General features: G+C 40.5%; 1 protein-coding gene across 3 annotated transcripts; it reads right to left on the bottom strand.

The window, feature by feature from the left end:
• Nucleotides 1–4,499: 4,499 nt before the first annotated feature.
• ido1 (indoleamine 2,3-dioxygenase 1) lies at nucleotides 4,500–18,918 on the bottom strand. 3 transcript variants are annotated; one of them, XM_006625488.3, is made up of 10 exons: nucleotides 18,679–18,917; nucleotides 16,882–16,977; nucleotides 15,135–15,254; nucleotides 13,079–13,197; nucleotides 10,931–10,945; nucleotides 9,154–9,253; nucleotides 7,965–8,082; nucleotides 7,588–7,639; nucleotides 6,609–6,757; nucleotides 4,500–5,250 (listed from the first exon to the last, which is right to left on the bottom strand). In XM_006625488.3, the coding sequence occupies exons 1-10, from the start codon at nucleotides 18,775–18,777 to the stop codon at nucleotides 4,874–4,876; spliced, it is 1,245 nt and encodes a 414-aa protein (XP_006625551.2). In that variant the 5' UTR covers nucleotides 18,778–18,917; the 3' UTR covers nucleotides 4,500–4,873. The 3 variants fall into 3 exon arrangements, with proteins under 3 accessions (XP_006625551.2, XP_015203794.2, XP_015203856.2); XM_015348308.2 differs by lacking the exon at nucleotides 10,931–10,945 and having other exon boundaries at nucleotides 18,679–18,918; XM_015348370.2 differs by lacking the exon at nucleotides 18,679–18,917 and having other exon boundaries at nucleotides 15,135–15,308; nucleotides 16,882–16,967.
• Between the last annotated feature and the right edge of the window lie 1,209 nt (nucleotides 18,919–20,127).

Raw genomic sequence — 20,127 nt, 5'->3', positions numbered from 1 at the left:
TTATTTGATTATATCACTATTTCTGCTTGTTTGATATACAGTATACTGTATTAGGAAGAGCAGTGAGTCTAATACGGATCTCTGCTGTTCTCCAATAGTTACATCAGCCCAGTTTGAGCATTCACTCTTTATCTGTACTCTCTGTTTACCATCCTTTAAACAATTCTCAGTCCAAATATAGACTTCACCCTGAAAGCCAAGCACCTGCAGATTAAGAATTTACCTTTATTAGGAGATTTAGCAAAAGCCTTCTGCTGATCTAAATATACAGCAGTAAATGTTGTTTTTGTATTCTGTACTGCCTTTGCATGTTCAAAGAAAAGCTACCAGGAGCAAATTAAACAAGACCTACCTTATCCAAATCCATATTGATTTTGAATCCTCTTGTATGTACTGCCATACAGATGATCCTCTAGTTGTATTTGTTGTCTCAGTAACTTTACATGTAATAGAAGTGATATCTCTTAGTCTATAATATCTTGACTCTTTTTGGATGGGTGCTACATGAGCTATTTTCCAATCCACAGACATGAACTCTGTCTTGAGTGAATGCCAGAAGAGTGATCTGCAGATAACATCTCATTTCCTTAAGTAGACCTGGTAGAATACAATCAGTACCTGTCACTCTCTGGCCTCTTCTGTCTTAATATTGGTTAATAGAACTCCCCTGGCCTAAAACATGTGGTGATTTCTTTCTTGGTAAATAACTGAATAAATGAAATTCTTTACTGTCCTTTTGCTAATGTAATACTAGAAAAAAACATCAAGCAGCATTTATTCTTACTTAAACACTTAGTAGAGGAAACCTACAGATCCATACAGAAACATAAATTATGACAAATCTGTATGAAATATTGGGATTTTTAAATAGTTGATAAGTGTATAAGTACTAATCTTCAAGTCTTTTTATATTAATTTGGCATGAGGGACTACTAAAGGCAAAAACACAAGTTATCTCTAAAAAAACTTGAATGGTTACTTACCAATGTGTAAACCAATCACATGAATATCACTGATAGAACCTCTGTCATCTTTTTTTCTTTAATTCTTTACAATAAAAGAAATAGAAGAGTGCTTTTGAGTTATTAATAGTTATTTATATACAAGCTGCTTGCTGGAATGTGACATGTCATGGAAAAGTAATTTAAGTTCTAATTTTACCTTCTGCTTAACAAAAATGAAAAGGTTTCTTTCCAGAACCCCAGTTATTTGAATAATTGTAAATAATAATTATCAGTATTGGAAGCTAAAGCAGCTGTACTGGCTGTTGTGAATCTGAATGTAGAAGAAGAGTTATTTTTTGAGAGCTGAAATAATCTGGTTTTTACAGCAGTGGTGTGAATCTTAGTTCACCACATAATGAACTCACAGAGACTGATTGTGTGTCTGCAGTAGTGCCGTCTTCACGACTGCCTATATACAACCTGTCCTAATGCACAAGGTTCATTAGGACAGGCTGTTCTGTGCTGTCAGTGTTCTGCATTAACAACACAGAGGACCTGAGCTCCATTCACTGACATGGGCTGGGTTTCTTCTTCACTCCATGCTACATCAATCAACAACTGACTCTCCAGCCTCTTTCTGCTGCACTTCGCACACCTCATGGTCATGCAACTGGATTACCATTCTTGCTAAAACGTACAAACCCATCATTTGCTACGATTTTTCCGTTGTTCACTGGTGTTTCTGTTGATTGAGAAACACTCAGGAATACGGGCAACCTCGTCCTACGCGAGAAAAGATCTGTGCAGACCTATACAAACAAGTCAGCCATCTTGGTATAAAACTAAGTCGAGACAGGCAAGGCCTCCGTCAATCTTGCCATTCCAATGGGAAAGTCATGGAGTGCCCAGTTCTGATGAATCACAAACATATTCCTTTACAAAAGGAACCCCGTTGCCAAAGAAACTAAACCAGTGACAGCTTGTCCTGAAATAAGTCCCATTAAATGGATTGCAGTGGGCTGGTGTGGAAAATACCAGAGCAGCAGTTCAGGGTGTAGCAGGATATGTCTTCATTACACTGAAACCTGACTGAATGGCAGGGTTAAAGCCATCCTCTATCATCTGACCTCTCACACCTTAGAAATGGGCCCGACCCTGTGAGACACTGAAACACAGTGAGCACATCCCTGGAAACAGCAGCTGTTTACTTCAAGGTTGTCACGGACTCCACTCAAATGTTGAGGTAATAAGGAATGTGATTATTTGGTTTGGCTCAATAAAAAAATTCTAATCAGATATGAGTCAGTCCTCTGTTTATATCCGACACCCCCCTCTCCCATTTCCTCACATGAGAATTTTGTGTCTTGTGAAAGACAGGTGCACTGGGAGGGTTACTGGTAATTCTTGGTGAATATTGAAGTTACTTCTCTTTTTTACGGTTCAGGAAATTCTTTGCGGAGAAAATCACCTAGCTTGTGCAGCATATACTTTGAATAGCTCCTTTACCTTTTGTGAAGCGTTAAGGGGAAAGGCTTCAAACAAAACCAAACACAGTCGTTTTTATAGCTTAGGGTGCTTTTCTGTGCCCACCATGAAATTCAATTTATTTTTCTGAGGATCTTTGTTTTGAACTGTCTGCCTCATTCATTATGCTGTCTACTTTTTTGTTTCTTTTTGTTTCAAAGTATAGCACCTTGTATTAAAGTGGCAAGTCAGGAACTGGTTCAGACTGTGGGATATTATTTTCATGGTGGAGCTCCACACAGCACCACATGCAGTACGTATCTGATCTGGATTGCAGTTGTACATCATTGTAACTGGGTGGCCTCCACAGGAAAAGTCACTGAAGGGATGAGAAACGTGCTCTTTGTTGTAGATCTGTTTGTTTTTGTGTGTTTTTGATGTTTTGCTCCACCAGGAAATACAGTTACACGTTTGGGGATGTACACTCACCGCAGCTCTGATGTGGTCTTCAGGAAGTTAGAAAGAATTACAGGCTAGTTGTCCTTTTCAAGGCCATGGCATTTGTTTGTATTGTAAGATAACTTTTTCATTCAGTGAAATAACTGCCGTGCCCAGCCTCAACAGAAATGCCCCCCCACAGACTTCTTGGGAATGTGTCTCAGCTGCAGCGCTCTCAAGATATACAGTAATAGAAGCCAGTGAGAGAGAGGGTAACTGATAAATCCTGCCTGTCTGCCAGGGAAATTCCAAAGCGCGTCAGTTTTCAGAAATGGGGTTGTCCTCCATTAAAACAGGATAATGAAGCTCCTGTTATTCGTACTTGTGGATTTCACCCTGCGCTTTCACACCGTTTGAGGAAAAAAAAGCTCATGGTAAAAGCCAACACTGTTTTATACCTGGGTCCTAACTATTTCATGGATTCTAATCATGTATTCATATCTCCGATATTCACAATTATGAAGTGCAAAGAAGTTCAGGGCTTGTGTTGGAGATATTTGAAGACTAATGTCTGCTTTATCTCATGGATAACAAAAACTAGATTTTAATCACAGAAAGGCACTAGTAGTAAGAACTTTGTTAAAGTAGGACGCTGCGTCAGCTTGGAAAGAATGCAAAGGAACAGGAAAAGGTTTATTCCATCCTGAAAGGAAGAGAAACAGAGACACGGCGTTTCTCAACGTTCAGCTGAGGAGCCGCCTTCGGGTGTGTCAGGTTGTCTTCAGGTTGAAGAAGGCTCCACAGTCGAAACGTTGTGTCTCTTTTCTTTTCCCTTCCGTGTGGAATGAACCTTTCCCCGTTCCTTTTGCAGAACTTTGTTTAGCCTAATCGACTTGTATCTACAGCCAGTGTTACGGTTCAGTTTACCATGAGTCTGTGGCAGTGATGTCACTCACCTGGCACCACTGAAGCCACTCAATAGTGTACCAACCCCCTTGTGCTGAGGGGCTTTTGACATTAGTTTGGGTTGTTTAGCTTTTTGTGGGCTTAGGACTGTGCCTGAGACAACACTTGGCATTTGAGGGTGGTAGGCAACATTTGCTACACTAGCACCTGATTAAATCAAGAAAACCATCCAAAACCATTGTATTCGAACCACAGGCCCAGGTTTTAGCATTTCAGGAACTCTTGGGTGTGGGAGTGGCGTTTTCTAAAAATCCTCATGAAGCGCATACTATCCTGGGGATTTCAATATCAGTTCCAAGGGCCTGGACATCCTGCATCTTTCCATTTAAACTTACATTCTCAGATAACTTGCTCAACTATTGGCTCAGTTAGGCAAAATCTTCTAAGGTAATGTGCTGTACATTCTTGATACGGGGCACTGTATGAGTTACAGCATTGTCTCAGGAGTGACAGTAATGTTATTATATTTTTCCCATGTAATCAAATAATTAAGCCATTTAAGTAAGTGAGGACTTTGGTGTAATAAAAGCCAGAAGGCCCTGCGGCCCTCCTGGAATACAGATTGACATTTTTGATCCATTCCATTCTCAGAATGGCAGAGATCCATTCTCTGCCGTTATGCCATGCCGTACAATGTGGTGTGCTTTTGTGTCCTCTAGTGGCCCAAAGAGGAATTACATCTCAGTATTACGCGCTTGCAATAGACGTGAGTGATTTAGTATTACATTCACATCATTTTAATGGGAACAGCTGAAAAGGTTTAGAATATTGTGAATCTTCTCAGGTTAGATTAAAGTTCGAGGAGGAGTTTTGAAAAGAACCACCTTTACTTTTTTCCCTTCTAAAAACAATGTTGACGTTAAAGTTGTTTCACATGATTTTCGTTTTCAAACCTTATTTATATTTAAAAAAAGAGGTCATTACAAATGAGCGTAAAATGACTCAAAGTGAGTGGGGGGGTGACGAAAATGTTGCACCCACTTGTTTCTTCCCCCCATACCTTAAGATGATAACAAAAGTTCTTTTCCGAATTCCAGACCCACACCGCATTGGTGTTCGTACTAGAGAGTGGCAGGGGGGATGGAGACCTCTTTGGTCCTGTCTCGGACACTCTTCAGGAAATTCATGATGCCGGAGCCCCCGGTGCCCCTCTCTTCCAGGGCGACGGGGGCTCGGCTCAGGGCTTCGGCAGGACCTTCACTCCGGTTCTTTAGCTGCCTGGCCCGAGCCGCGGGAATGGTGATAAAGCGGCTGACGATGTTGATGTGGTAGCTGCGCAGAGAGAGCAGCTGGGACACACAGGTGCTGAAGGCCTGCGTCAGCTGTGGGTCAGCGGCATCCAGGACATACTGCCTCAGGGAGGGGCCAGACGAGATGTCCTGGACCAGTTGTTTATGCATGGGGGGCATGTAATCCCTCATCCTGGTGAGAAATGCACCTACAGGGAGAAAATCATGTTATTTCTTCAGGGCTGATACTATTTTTTTTTTCATTTTCCCCTCATTTAGATATCCTTCTCCCCTAGTCTGTGATACCCATTAATTTCTAACTTCCTTGAAGTTTTGGTTTATCAGCTTTTGGAAGATAAAGCAAGGCTTGGCTGGATAAGGGAACCCAGGTTACTTCTGTGCTCACTTAGCCTAATCCAAAATACAGTTTATAAACCTTACTTCTATACAGCCCTGTTCTCCTCCCCTTCCGTCTGAAATGAGGTGAAATTCTTGTTCTTGCTCTCTTTCCAAGCTTGAAAAAGATCTTGATTTCAACGTTGAAGTCTGTGTTCCCGTGTGACCAGTGGGAGCAGAGAATAAGGGTGGTCAGGTGACCTACTGTACTATACATTTCATGCAGATGCTCTTACCGTTATTGTCAAGCTGAACTCACCAAGCATTGGGTTGCTCACCCACTAATTGGGACCGTGAGCTGGGATTAGACTGTCATGCTCAGTTTAACCCTACTGACTATGTCTTGTTGTAATAGTAATCCTGCTCAGTGAGAGAGGAACCGCAGGTTCAGACATGTGGTGTCTATGCCGGGCCAATGGCAAGAAGCTACCATCCGTGGGATGATGACAGAACGCCTGTAAGAGGAATCCCCCTTTAAGAGAGTTTGAGTTCAGGAATTATTGTAAAATAATAATCATAATTGCTTACACTTATATAGCGCTTTTCTGAACACTCCACCCAAAGCACTTTACAGGTAATGGGGACTCTCCTCCACCACCACCAATGTGTAGCCGCCACCTGGAGTGTGCCAGTACACTCACCACACATCAGGTATCAATGAGGAGGAGAACAGAGTGATGAAGCCAATTCATAGATGGGGATTATTAGGAGGGCACGATTGGTAAAGGCCAATAGGAGATTTTAGCCAAGATGTTGGGGTAACACCCCTACTCTTTTCGAGGAACATCATGAAATTTTTAAAACCTACAGTGAGTCAGGACCTCGGTTTTACCTCTGATCTAAGGGAAGGTGCCTTTTTACAGTATAATGTCCCCGTCACCTTTTTGGGGGATTAGGACCCACATAGATCACAGCAGTGAGTGCCCCCTACTGGCTCCACTAATACCACTTCAAGCAGCAACCTTAGCTTTCCCAGGAGCCTCCCATCCAGGTATTGACCAGGTTCACACCTGCTGAGCTGCAGTGGGCTGCCAGTTGTGACTTGCAGGGCCATATCAAGTCACACAGCTTAGCACCGGATATAAAGTGTTGCACAGCTGGCTAAATGTGATTTTTTATCCAGGTTCTCAATTCGTGTGCTTTCCAGAAGAAACATGCAGCTCATCCTCACCGCTCTCGGGTTCGTGCTGGACTCCCAGCAGTTCGTCGAAGCAGTGCAGCAAGCTGCTCTGGGCCGCGCTGCCCCCCGAATACTGCAGTGGCTCTGTGCGCACCCCTTCATACACCAGCCCTTCTGCCATGAGGGGGTTGTCTTTCCACCTAAACACACACGAGAAGGAAGGCCCCACTTTTTACTTTGCACAGAAAGTAGGACAGGTGGCAGCTTAGAGATATTCTTAACAATCACTTTGTTGCATCAATCTGATTGGTGCATTGCAGTGATGGTGTATTTAAATGAACATGATTAATAAATAATCAGATTTTGTTTGTGACCCTAAATATCGGAATGGATTCTGAAGTCGGTTCCACAACATGGCCGACATTGAAGAAATAAAATGCTTAAGCTGTCGAGTGTTATATACAGTATGGGACACCTCAAGGAGCTCAAAATCCCAAAACATTGCATTATTTATATTTTTTGCACACTAACGCAACTCCTCACTCAAACTTCAGTCAAGTGTTTGTTGGTTTCAGATGAGCAATTACATCTGTGGATGCAGCAGTCTGGTCATTTGGACAGTCAAAATGTTAGAATAAACAAAAAAAAAGCTAAGTTTCAGTATAAAGAAAGCAGGCTACAGTTGGCAACAAAGCCCAGATGTTAAATATAAGATTTCTTAATGTATTCAGTGTTATAAGAGTCAAATTCAATCTCTGGTTCTCCAGGAAATCATTTTCAGTCAATTTCAAAACAAATCTTTTTGCTGGTTCTACCATTTAGTTACCTCATGTGTCCACAAGAGTTTCTCTTTAAAGTGTTTTGTTAGCACAACAAATACATTTGCCTTAGGTATCATCTCACACCATGAAAGCTTACAGTGAAGTGAAGAGAGTGTAGCATTAGGGCTTGGCATGTTCCAGGGTAGAGGTATTTAAATGATTAAGGTAGTAATTAAAAACGCCTTAATAATTGCAAAGAGGACACCTACCCAGAGAGATAAAGACGCATGATCCCATAAAACACAGCTGGGTCAACATGTGCTGGAATCAGACAGGAAAGAAGAGATTTGAGATAAATCCTGTGGATGTTTTGTTCAAAATATTGAGATAATGCCAGGCTCCTTCTGTAAGTATCTTTTCTTGAATAAGGAACTGTTGTTATCCTGTGGAAATTTTAGTGGGTGCAAATATATATTTTTCCTTTCTGTGTTGTTTAAATCATGAATAAACAAGGATGCTAAATGTTTTATACACTCTGTATTTCACTCTGAAACATATAGATTTTCTAGAGACATATTTAAAAGTTTCCCAGGTAACGGGCAGTTGTGTGTAGAGTGGACAGAGGCCTGTAGGCTCTTTATTTTACCATGCATAAGTCTGATAGCATCAGTCATGTTCTTCAGGGCCTGAGTGATGTCGTTAAGCCCAGCCTGCACAGTCTGCTTGTCTTGCTGTAGCATGCTGTTAATCACCCTGGGGATCGCCTGCAACACAGCACATCAGCTTCACTGGCCTGAGCAAAACACACGCATTCCACATGCCGCACAAGCATGTTCTTACTATGCTTTACCAGACTTTCACATTATTGTCTTACATCCATCTATATTCTATCTGCTTCAATCAATTCATCAGAGCTTCTCAGCTCTGATCCTGGGGAATCCTTGTGTTTTTGCTGAGATCTTAATCACAGGCTAATAAGATCAGATCATTTTAATGGCCATATTCAATTTCTTCTATTAGGAATTTTGTCTTTTCACATACCCCAACTTGCTCTCCATGTGATACACAGACAGGGAGAGAAGCTTGGGGTCAGAGCGCAGGGTCAGCCATTTATACAGCACACCTGGAGCAGTTGGGGTTAAGAGCCTTGCTCAGGGGCCCAATGGAATAGGATTCCTCTGCCGGCCACAGGATACAAACCGGCAACTTTCCAGCCACAGACACAGATCCTTAGCCACAAAGCCACCATCTGTCAGTCTGTGACATATTTCAGCTCTTAAAAGGTGAAAAGGGATTTGTAAATGGTATTAACACTGTACCAGTTTCAGAAATGCTACCAACTGAACTGCTCAAAAGTAAATAGAAGTTTATTGTGCAAGTGTTTATAGATTGTCATTTCACCTGTAAATATTTTGCATAAATTGAACAGCTACTAAGAGCTGTTTGGTCAGAAATTCTGATATTGATGGAAACTAGAAGCAGGGTCTATTTGACACTCAGGACTGAGTGAGGAAACAAGTTAACTAAAATTATTACTAAAAGTTTTAAATAAGAAGGGAGATCAATTCAATCATCATCATTAAGCACTGGGGATTTAGAGATCAGCTGGAATGAAATTCAGCAGCTACATTGCTCCTCCTCGTCCAGGATTGGCAATCATTGCTGTCGAGGATTGTGACAGGTTATTGCTTAATACAACTGCACTCCTCAACGAGAAACTTAACCCTGACTGTGATGCCTGTCTTCACAGGATACACAAAAAAGAATGCCCAGAACGATTCTGAGACACCAATTAATCTGATCGGCATGAGATTGGAAGTTGGGAGGAAACTTACCTTTACACCTGGGACAGCGGCCAGTTCGACCAGCAGGGTCACCAGGAAAAATCCTCTGACACTGTCCCCTCCTGGAAGAGTCAAAATCAGCTCCAGGTTCCTGAAAAGATTCCAGCCAGCACACAACCCCATCAACTAAGATTCACAACTTAGCATCTAAATTACTTCTCAGATACCCCTGGCAGTACAGTCACCTCAGCCTGTATAACATCTTTTGATGTACAGCTGATGTGTATGACTAATAGTTATCATGTCAATTTCAGTTTTCTTAATGCAATGTCAAATTATAACTAAGAAAAGTGCATCAGCAGCACAGCGTTTCCACATCTCAAGATAAGTTGCACCAATGCAGACCTCAAGTAACATGCAAAACAACTTGAGGTTTAGAATAAGACTAATAACTTTAGAATAAGTTAAAAAGAAATTCAAGAAGGTAGCTACAAGTACATCACCGTGCGTAGACTACAAAGAAGAAAAGGTGTCAAGAAGGCTCCAAAGCCAAAACGTTGTGTTTCTTTTCTTCTCTTTTCAGCATGGAATAAACCTTTACTTGTTCCTAAATTTAAAAGACGTTTATCCTGGGACGGGATAAATATGGAATAAGTAGAGAATGGATGGCAGCATTTTAATGATATTCTGCTTGAAGTTCAGTATAGCTTTGTCCTAGCAATGAGCAAATCAAGGCTAGAAAGCAGTGGCTCAAATATTTTAATGCATCAATTTAATATAAATCTGAGGAGAAAGGAAGCACTTTACAAAATTATAAAAAAAACATTCAATTAAAGAAAATGAATTAATTAAATATCTATAACAAGAAGAAAATATGAACAGTCTAGATGAAAAGGAATATTACAATAGCAGCTAAAATAATAATAAAAAGTTTTTTTCAACAACAAAAGTATAGCAAAGGATGAAGCAACGAGTCTAAGAAACAACAATGGGAAAGTCTGAGGGAATCAAAGTGGAAGAGTTGATGTATTAATTTCACTCAAGTGGTTACTATGGAAATAATTCACAACATGCCTTAGGCTTAGGATAGAGTTCTATATTAAATAGTATTATCCTAGGATGCAGAAGTGTTACAGGTAGTTAGAGAACTTAAGATAAAAGAGCCTCTGGGGTCTGATGGTACTGTGTTTAATCAGTTATGCCTAAAAATGTTTTTTATATTTCATTCTTATTTTTAACAATACACTGCCAAAACTCACTCTCACTCAAGACAGGGTCACTGGAAAAGTATTACCAATTAACTACTGACCAACGAGTGTTACTCAATTAGGTTATAGAAATGCTAACCAACTATAGAATCATTTTTATGTCAATAGGGATATCTTATGACATAGCCAACATGGATCTATAAAGGTAGACCTTGCTTAGTTACCTTTTTAGAGTTTTTTGGACAAGCAGCAGAAGTTGTGGGTAAAAATAAAGCATATAAATTGGTATACTGTAATTAGATTTCCAGAAAGCTTTTAATAAAGATCCTCATAAGAGATTAATTATTAAATTACAGGTGATAGACATTCACGTTCATGCATGTACATGATTTTCAGCTGGTTAATAGAAAAGAGAGAGTACAGAGTGGAGTAAGGTCTATGTGCTAGTGGTAAATGCTCATTCTGGAGAGATGTACTGTAATTAGTGGTAATAAGTGGAGCACCGCAGGTATATGTATAATAAATGAAGACATTTGGGGAGATGAGTTTGAGATTGCTAGTGTAGGCTTTTTGTGTACATTTTGAAATCCACATTGAATGAGGAAATAGGAAATACTTACTCCATCTCAAAAGGGCTTATAAGTGGTTCCGGGGGAGAAATAGAAAAAATTAGGAAAAATATCATTAGCATTTGTCTTTTTTCAAAATGTAAAGCATGATGTAATTTACTGTAAATTCACTGATTATTTCTTCCATCTTCACAGTGTTTACAGTCAAGCACAAGCACGTAGGAAAGATGTATACCTCTGAGAATGAAATAGAATTTTTTATCTAATTTGAATCGACAGTAGCATCTTTCCTCTATTGTATGTTTTGCCTGTGCTCTTATTTGTTTTCATAAAGCTTTTTAAGGATGCCATCCATCCATAGTGTCTACATTCCTCTAAAAATAACATTTAATTTGCTTTTTAGCTTTGTACAGTACCATTGATTGATTAACATGTGCTTTTCTGTTAAAAAAGCTGGGATATAAGTCTGACCTTTATTAAAATCGACTGGTGTTTCTTCTTTAAATGCACTCCTGAAACATGTCAGATGTAGGGTTCTGCATGAAGAATCTGGGATACTGCAAATAAGTGCTGCGCTATACATTTAATTTTGTGCAGCCAACAATCATGTGTATTGTATTTTCTGTTTCAAGGGTGAGAGTCTTTCCAAACTGATGGTCTAAGCACTGCAGGTTCTTACAGGCATTGACAGCCAAACCAGTATCAGCCCTGATTTTGAACTTGATACTGAACTTCTACAGTTTTAGCAGAGAAACACAAAACAGCTGTCACAAGTGGAAACTATTTGAAAGGTTTATTAAATCTGAAAACAGGACACAAAAGATTGTAGGGATACCTAGCTGTCTAGCAATGTTGTTGAAGCCAAAACCCTGCCTTCTTTCAAGAAACAGCTGGATGAGCTCCTCAGATCAATTAGTTACTAACTACCAAATGGACCAGCTGGGCCATTCAGTTTTGACCTTTCTTAACTTTTTCTGGAACACCAGATTAGCATTGAAAATAGTGTTCTGAACACCAAAAAATCTTACCTCATCTGTGAAATATACCAAGCAGTAATATCAGGATGTAAAAACAGGAAAATGGAAGTAATATGAACTACTCTTTTAACAAGCTGTCACCTGCCTGAAATAAGACAGAAAGCCTACAACTATGATGCATTTCACTGCATGACTCAGTTAATCACAGACATGTTCAGGAAAGCCATCTAGCAAATAAAACAATGATATACTGTACAGTACTGTACAGAAAAAATATATTTCTTATTACTTACAGTAGTTATTTAAAAGTATATAATTCTACTAGAAAGAGCAAATTGATCAATTTGATCTAAACTACAGCAGGAAGACTGTAGCATTTAACAATCTGTCTTTTTCATTCAGTTAACATATTACGCTGTTTAATGTATTTTATAGCAGTCTAAAAAGCAGTAAAGCAATTTTGTGTTAAAAACTGAGAAGGCAGGATTGTTCTATCAGTGCCATGATATCACATTCACTGTGATATCTTGAATCGGTTGAATCTTTGTTTCCTGTATTCACTTGGAAAATTCAACCACTAATACCACAGACTACATAGTCTGACTGGTGAAAATACAGTATATTGTGTGTGGTTCTGCAAACACGATGGCTTGTCTTAGAAATAATTACCATTCTCTGCTCAAAGACATCCCTGTGGTTTGAGGAGAGCTGCGAGTGACAAGTTTAAGTGAGGGGGGAAGAGACAGAATAAGTCAACTAATTTGCTTGTTGCTTTATACTGTATAATGACTGATGAGTATCTATTGTGTCAATGAAAAGATGAGGGACAACTCAGCTCTCATTTGTGATAAAATTATACTTATTCCAGCCTATACTTTTGGCACATTTTCAGCAGTTAACTCATAGTATTGGATACTGCATTCATTAGGAACTACTGTAATATACGTGGAGAAAGCATTTCAATTATTTTTGTGATCCTTTAAAAGAATATTGCCTCAAATTAAAATGATGTCACCTGCATTTTCCTGTTACTGAAGTTGCGGATTCTGGGAATATGTTGGTCATGATCTTGTGTAAACGTACACTTCACCCCAGCAGCACAAAGGGAGTGTGACAGCCCGAGAGTTATAAGTAGCAGCGTGTATGAGTCACCTTAACTGTTCCCCTGTATGTACTAGAAAACGTAGCTGGTGACAATTTATAATGAGTTCCCAGAACTCACCCCTCAGGGTTGGTCTTCCTCCAGTTGGCCAGGACCCCGTCTGCGTGCGTCAGGATAGGAGGGAGCCCCAGGCGCTGGGAAACCTCCCAGTATGGGACAGCCAGGTTTTGGGGTAATACCTGATGAAAGACATGGCTGAGTTGAGCATGTGGATTGTACGTGGCAGAACTGTCCTTGATAATCTGTGCCTGAGTGTTATGCTTAGTGTACAGTATGTGACATGATCACTTGCTCCAAGTAACAGGAAACAGGAGTGAGATTTGTCTTTCTATCGTAGTTCAAGAAGGTAGCTGTGTCACCATGCGTAGGCTGCAAAGGAACAAGTAAAGGTTTATTCCATGCTGAAAAGAGAAGAACAGAAACGCAACGACACCCAAAGAAGGCTCCACAGCTGAAACATTGTGTTTCTTTCTTCGCTTTTCAGTATGGAATAAACCTTGACTTGTTCCTGTCTTTCTATATGGGTTTTTTTTTTGTAATGACGCGGGCAGGGGAAAAAAGCGAGGTGGGGAACACCGCAACAAAAGGTTAAAGGGGAACCAAAAAAAAAAAGAGAAAGACACAAAAGTTACCCAACACTCAAGGCTTCAGAGAGGCAGTTGCAAAGGCCATAGAAACCCCTGGATATAATTAAGGATGCGCAAAACCGTAGAGGGGAAAGGAGAAACTTGGCGAAAGGAAGCTTCAAGGTAGCAATCGCGCTGCAGTTCAGCTAATGACAGAGCCCTGAGTGAAGGGCGGGAGAAGTATGTGACGACAATTGCAACTAATAATTAAATAATACATTAATTAGCCGTGAGCGTGTTTTAACAGCGCCGGGAGGTGTGCAGTCCCGCCTGTGTATGCGGGACCGATCACCGGCGCTTGCGCGGGCATTACATTTTCTAGATATAAAAGGACAGAGAGGTGTATAATAATTACGGTTCCTTACTCTTACACATAGCGCTTTTCTGGACACTCCACTCAAAGCGCTTTACGGGTAATGGGGACTCCCCTCCACCACCACCAATGTGTAGTCAGCTATCAAGGGGGAGGAGAACTGTATGATGAAGCCAGTTCACAGATGGAGATTATTAGGAGGGGTAAAGGTAAAGGGCAATGGGGAAATTTAACCAGAATGTCGGGGTAAGACCCTTACTCTTTTCGAGAAACGCCGTGGGAGTTTATAAAACCTCGGCGCCTTTTTAAAGTACAGTTCTCCTGTCACTATACTGGGGCATTAGGACCCACATAGACTGCAGGGTTAGCGCCCCCTACTGGCCCCAGATACTGACCAGGCTCACACTTGCTTAGCTTCAGTCATTAGGAGTTGCAGGGTGATATAGCTGCTGGCACTAAGGTAACAACTTCCTGTTCAGAGGATCCTGTTAACAGGATAACAGGTTTATGTTCAACAGCTGATATTAGCTCATATCTTTGCTGCAGTACTTTTTAATACATTTATGATTATTTTATTTATTATAAAACCAAAAACCCCTGAGAAATACATTTGCTATCAAAAAATCTAAAGTTGCAGAGTGTCATAAAGGCATTGATCAGCTTCACTTGTGCTGTGCATTGGGAGCTAAGTTAAAATCCACTGTCAGATCTTATAAGGGCTCTGAGCATCGGTTCCTCACAGGCAGTCACTCTGATCACCCAGCACTGAGCTGAAGTGACGTGGAAGATCACCACTGATGTCACAGGGTGGATGCTTCAGTGTTTAGTGTGCACATTTCTGATTTATCCAGATTTGTGTGGCACCACTCTGCTCTTTAAAGAAAGGACAGGGGAATATGGAATGAAGTGGAGAAGACTGGACTGTGAGTAATGACGTACAGTCTATTTCACACTCACATTCGGAAGGAATTGACTGTAGATCACCACGCTATTTTAAACAAATATGTGTGACTTTGTACCAGCAATATCCTTTTGTGAGTATGAGTGATGTCAGGAGCTTTGTCTGCAGTAAAGTCCTCTGTGGACTACAGTATTCTGCCCTCTTGGTGTTTGTGAAACAGAAAATGACTGTGGGCAGCAGAAGGCTGGTGGCTGAGAGCTGAAACGTGCCCTGTACCTTCACTGTGCCCTCCTCCCCCTCCTGCCACACGTAGCCCATTGTCAGAAGGCTGAGTGCCAGATGTGCCAGTCTCAGCTCCCTGTGTGTTTGTAGGTAGCAGGTATCCAGCTGAGGCATCTGGGAGAACAAAGAGTGGAGGGAGACTGCTGGAGGTGAAGACCTTTAAAGATTCTAAGCAGACAGCACATACAATGGAAAATCACACAAGTGTCATGCTTGTGAAGCATAGTGAATATTTAGACAGTGAAAAAAAAAATTGTACAGTACTGTATATTGAACCACTGAGGAAGCAACGTAAATGAGTGCTAAGAATACAGGGAACAAGAAAAAACTACTATTACAAGTGCTAAGAAGAATATAAATATAAAATACATTGATTAAACATGTTATACCTACACTGTACAGACAGTCCTCGGGTTTATGATGTTTGAAGAAAGGTACATACACAATTTACAACCACGTTTCAACTTTATGACAATTGGTCTGCAGCCACAACATGTCAGCGAGCAAAGTTAAAGTTTATAAGTGTGCTTCTGTATACTACATGGCCTATTTCTTTGAATTACTTTGTTCTTCTTGTTTCCTGTTTCGACTTTGGAATTCTTGTTTGTGTATTGTTTTGTCCATAGTAATGGTGGGGAAGGGTGAAAACGGGACAGGTTATCCTAAGAAAAGAAAAACGATTATTATGGAAACAAACGTGGGAATAACTGAGATCCAAAAAAGGAGATACACCAAGTCAAATCAGTTAAGCTTTGGATATCTCCCGAGCCACCATCAAAACTATCCTGAAGAACAAGTAAAGAATTCAATAATGTGTTCAGAGCTTGGCCCCCTATGTAATTAACTGTGATAACTCAGGAGTGTACTGGACAGGCTGATTAACTGTTAAAGAGCCTTTATTATGATCAAAGGAGCAACGGGGGGAGAGTTCGAATACTAGTAAGACTTTTTACTTCTACTTAAAACTTTTTCATGAACTAATTATGTCATATGTCTGAGGACCAGCTGGCTTATTACAAATATGGGCTTTTGCTGGTTTCTATGTCAAGGTCAAGAGCATGCCATAAAAAATGATATGGCATTTGTGTGCAGACCCTGCAGTGCACTGTTGTATCTTCCAGGATTTAGGTCCACCCTACTCCCTGTGCTTCTAGAATAGGCTCGTGGTTGTTGTTCTCTTTACAAGGAACATTTCCGACAATGAACAGACGGATAAAAGAATGAAAACAATTTCAGTTTGAATCTAAAAACCTGTTGTAGTCTTAGAAGCGTTTTTATCGTTCCAAAATTTAGACCAATTGTGAAGACACACTGGGCACACTAGATGGCGCTACAGCATAACATACTAAAGTCAACCTCGACGTTCATCTTTTCTGCATTTTTTTAATAAAATACACGAATGTATATAAAAACAATTTAAATTTAAGTGATGTCAAGGAGTCTGCGAAGCTACTTTATTCTGATCCTAGTTTTAATCAGTGAATCCAAGTTTTATTCAAATCAAAATTTTTTGCGTTTTTAAGCAGTATTTCTCCCTGAAGTGACTAAGACGGTCAGTGCAGATATGAATTGCCCAATCATTTAAGCAAAAGACAAAGTTGTATTAAGAATCAACCAACAGCTGCAGTTTCCCTAGAGCTCAGGTCATTACAGCTAAACTGGGGAGGACCCATCTATGTTGTGCATCTATCTGTTAACAATTGGATCAGATCTTTACTCCTCTGCTCCTCCAGGACCTTACCTTGTGGACTTCCGAGCGCAGTGAGTGGCTGTCAATGAGTTCAGTCAGCTGCCTGGCAATCTGCATCCAGGGCTGGTAATACTGAGGGAGGTCTGTCTTGAGGAAGTGAGAGGGCAGTTTTACTCCTCCGGTTTGGCTGTTTCAACTCCAGACACTTAAGCTCTGCTAGCTGCTACTTAAGGTCAAAGCATCACTACATGGACTGGCCAAATTATTAGGAACCAGCCCTTAATAATGTTTCCAGGGCATTGTGTATGTTGATAAGGATTATTAGGACCGCATCTGTGCTTGACACCCAATGCTGAACTGTGGCTCAACTATTCCTTTACACATGATGAGGTTCATTTGCTTCTGTCCTACAATAGTCGCTTCAACTTTCACTCTCTCCTGTTGACAGACAGTGTTTGAAGCTCGGCTTTCTCCTGGCAAGACGCAGTACTCTTCACCTTTTCTTATAGTTCTGTGGTCTTTACTATTGATTCATTTCCCAGTCAGGCCACCTTTCAAAGTCTCTCAGATCACTGGTTTCATATCCTGTTAACATTCTGTCCTGATTTGGTGTGTCACCCTATAGCCATGATGTGGTCATGTGACCTCTCATGCTTGGATTGCCTCCTGACAAGGCTGGGAGTATTTTGTAGCCAGGCTGCGTGTAAGTGCATGGTTAATAAGGGCTGTGGATGGAGATAGGGAAAGGAGTACAGTTGGTATTAGTGCTGGAATATTTAAACACATTTTAATATACACTAACTTCACACGTTTTACTTAAGTGACACAATTATGTCCTTCTTTCGAAAATTATCCCTTTAATTTTTAATTAAACATGGAAAGAAGAGTTAAATGTGTCAAATTTAATCCTTTAATTAGCCCATTAAATTAAAAAAAGAGCTTAATCAAAAAGTCAGGAGAGACCACAGACCTCTAGGCACCCAGTTTTACAGCCCTGCTGCAGTCTGTTGGCATATAAAGGCACTTCTACCATAGACTAAAAGAATTGGACCTGAATGTTAAAACTGTGTATACATGAAACAGGATCAAAACACTCTGTGGTCCCTTGTGTTTAGTAGCTGCCTGATTTGCATGTGTGTTCCTTTGGGATTTTCAAGAGCCATTGAGTTCTTTTCAAATATAACAAACATTTAAAACACTTTCCCCACAATTTCAAAGTAGCATACAGAAATGTTTTCAAATATTTTGCCTTTTAAACTTCGTCTCAAAAAAAGAACCAATGCTCAATTTAACAGATTGCATGTCCCCATTGCAAGAGCAGCTTTGACCTACAGTATAGTGCTTTAATGCACAGGTACTGATGTTTTACAACACACAACAGGGAACTAAAGCATGGCTAAAGAAGCCTTTACCTAAAAAAGAGGAGCAGTTTACTGCTTGACTTTTTGTAACCTACATTTTGCTTCCAAAAGACAGACAATCAATACACAGATAAGACTTTTCCTATGGTGATTACAGGCAGGAGACTGCTTTTGATGACTGTTGGCATTGCATTCTTGAAATATTTCCATGTGATTTCTAGTTACCGTTTGAAGTGTTTCTAAATCTGAAGGATCTTTTGCAATACCTGAGAATTTTAGCTGTAACATAGGTTTGTCATAATTTCTCTACCATGTAGTTCAATGAGCAAGTCTAGAGAAAGTGGTGCAAAACCAAGTGGATCAGTTAGAATTGCAAACACACAACAATAACAACAAAAACAAAAACAACTACAACATTGTTTTAAAAATGGAAACTGCAACGAAAATACTGTGCTAAGAAGAAAGGCCATGGAATATTTTAACCTACCAGTGGTGCAGGAAGGACAAAGCCATACTCCTCAGACACATGATACTTATTTAAAGAGAAAGGGCCTGGGTGGTGCTGGTCTCTGGGACTGCTTGCCATGGTTGGTTTAAGGTGAGCCCGGCCTCTGTGGAGCACACCGCATAAGTCCAGATCCCTGTCCCCTCTGTCTGAGAACAGGCTCTGCTAGCATGCAAGTCAACCAACCCCTAATAGTTCATTAATTTTAAACTTTACCCATAGGCGTTGCATAACTGCTGTCCTGTACTAGAAAGTCTGGACATCTGGTGGCCTTCTGGACTGTTATACAGAAGTTGCACAACAGTCTCTGCTCTGATTAGAGTGCACTCACCTGAGCTATTTATCTGCTCATTGACAATCATGCACGTACTCCCCCGCAAGAGACAAAGGGACAGACTGGTAAAGACCTAGGAGAAAGAGAGGCTTGTTACAGCTCTTTGCTTAAGAGTTCCAAGATAGTGCTATTTTTTACATTTTAGCGTCCATGTTTGGGGTCTACATACAAAAAAGGCTAAAATGATGGAAGAGACTAGACTAGATTCCTAAGAGGTTGCAGCAGTGATGGCCTCTGGTGATCACTTCTACTTCATGGTCAGAATTTTAACAAACCATCCAGTTCTCTGTGCGTGCTGCCCTTAACCACTCGCTACCACCAGCCCCCCACACTCCCACTTTCAACCTTCTGTTTTAAAGTCATGCACACCACTGTGTACAACAGTTTATCTTACTATTCCCCTTCGTGCTGGCACATTCATTAGCTTTCATTCACCGGGGTATAAAGAGACGCGCAATTTATTCATTCATCCATTTATTTTCTTTTCGATTTGCACGTGGCTCCCCTGGCAGCAGTTTTAATTTATGTAAAGCTCAGAGAGTTGCAGTGTCATATTGATTTTGCCGGTAATGTATGACGCTTGTAATGATGACGATGCATCACCAGGCTGTCAGCTCTTAAATGGTTAAAGTGCCCATTGAGCTTTGACACAAGAGACATATTTGACTAAAGTACATTATAAAGGATGTAGCTGTGGTGGGGTGGATATTGTGAGGGCAGAATAGCAATGAGAGAGCATTGACCAGAACAGCACCAGTGGACTGAAGGGAACAGAGAGTCCTGAAGTATCAGGACGACTGCTGAACTTGAACTGAACACCCCAGCTGTTACTCTAACAGGTCTCACCTTAACATTGCACCTAGGGGGGTGACTTTCTATGCCCTCTTGTGTATAAAACATATTCATGCATAAATTGGTTTAGAGGAAGTTTCCTGAATCTCTGCTTTAGTGATCCCTATCCGGAGTTCGTAATTCAATACACTTTAATTATTATTTCATATGTATATTGATATGATGTTTATTTCCAGTCATCTTCTTTAGGATGTAATACACTGCACGCCGATGCAATTAAGTGGTGAATTAAAGAGGATTATAAA

The sequence above is a fragment of the Lepisosteus oculatus genome, chromosome 2, assembly GCF_040954835.1.
Source record: "Lepisosteus oculatus isolate fLepOcu1 chromosome 2, fLepOcu1.hap2, whole genome shotgun sequence".
Classification (NCBI taxonomy): Eukaryota; Metazoa; Chordata; class Actinopteri; order Semionotiformes; family Lepisosteidae; genus Lepisosteus; species Lepisosteus oculatus.
This window is presented reverse-complemented; position numbering and strand designations above follow the sequence as displayed.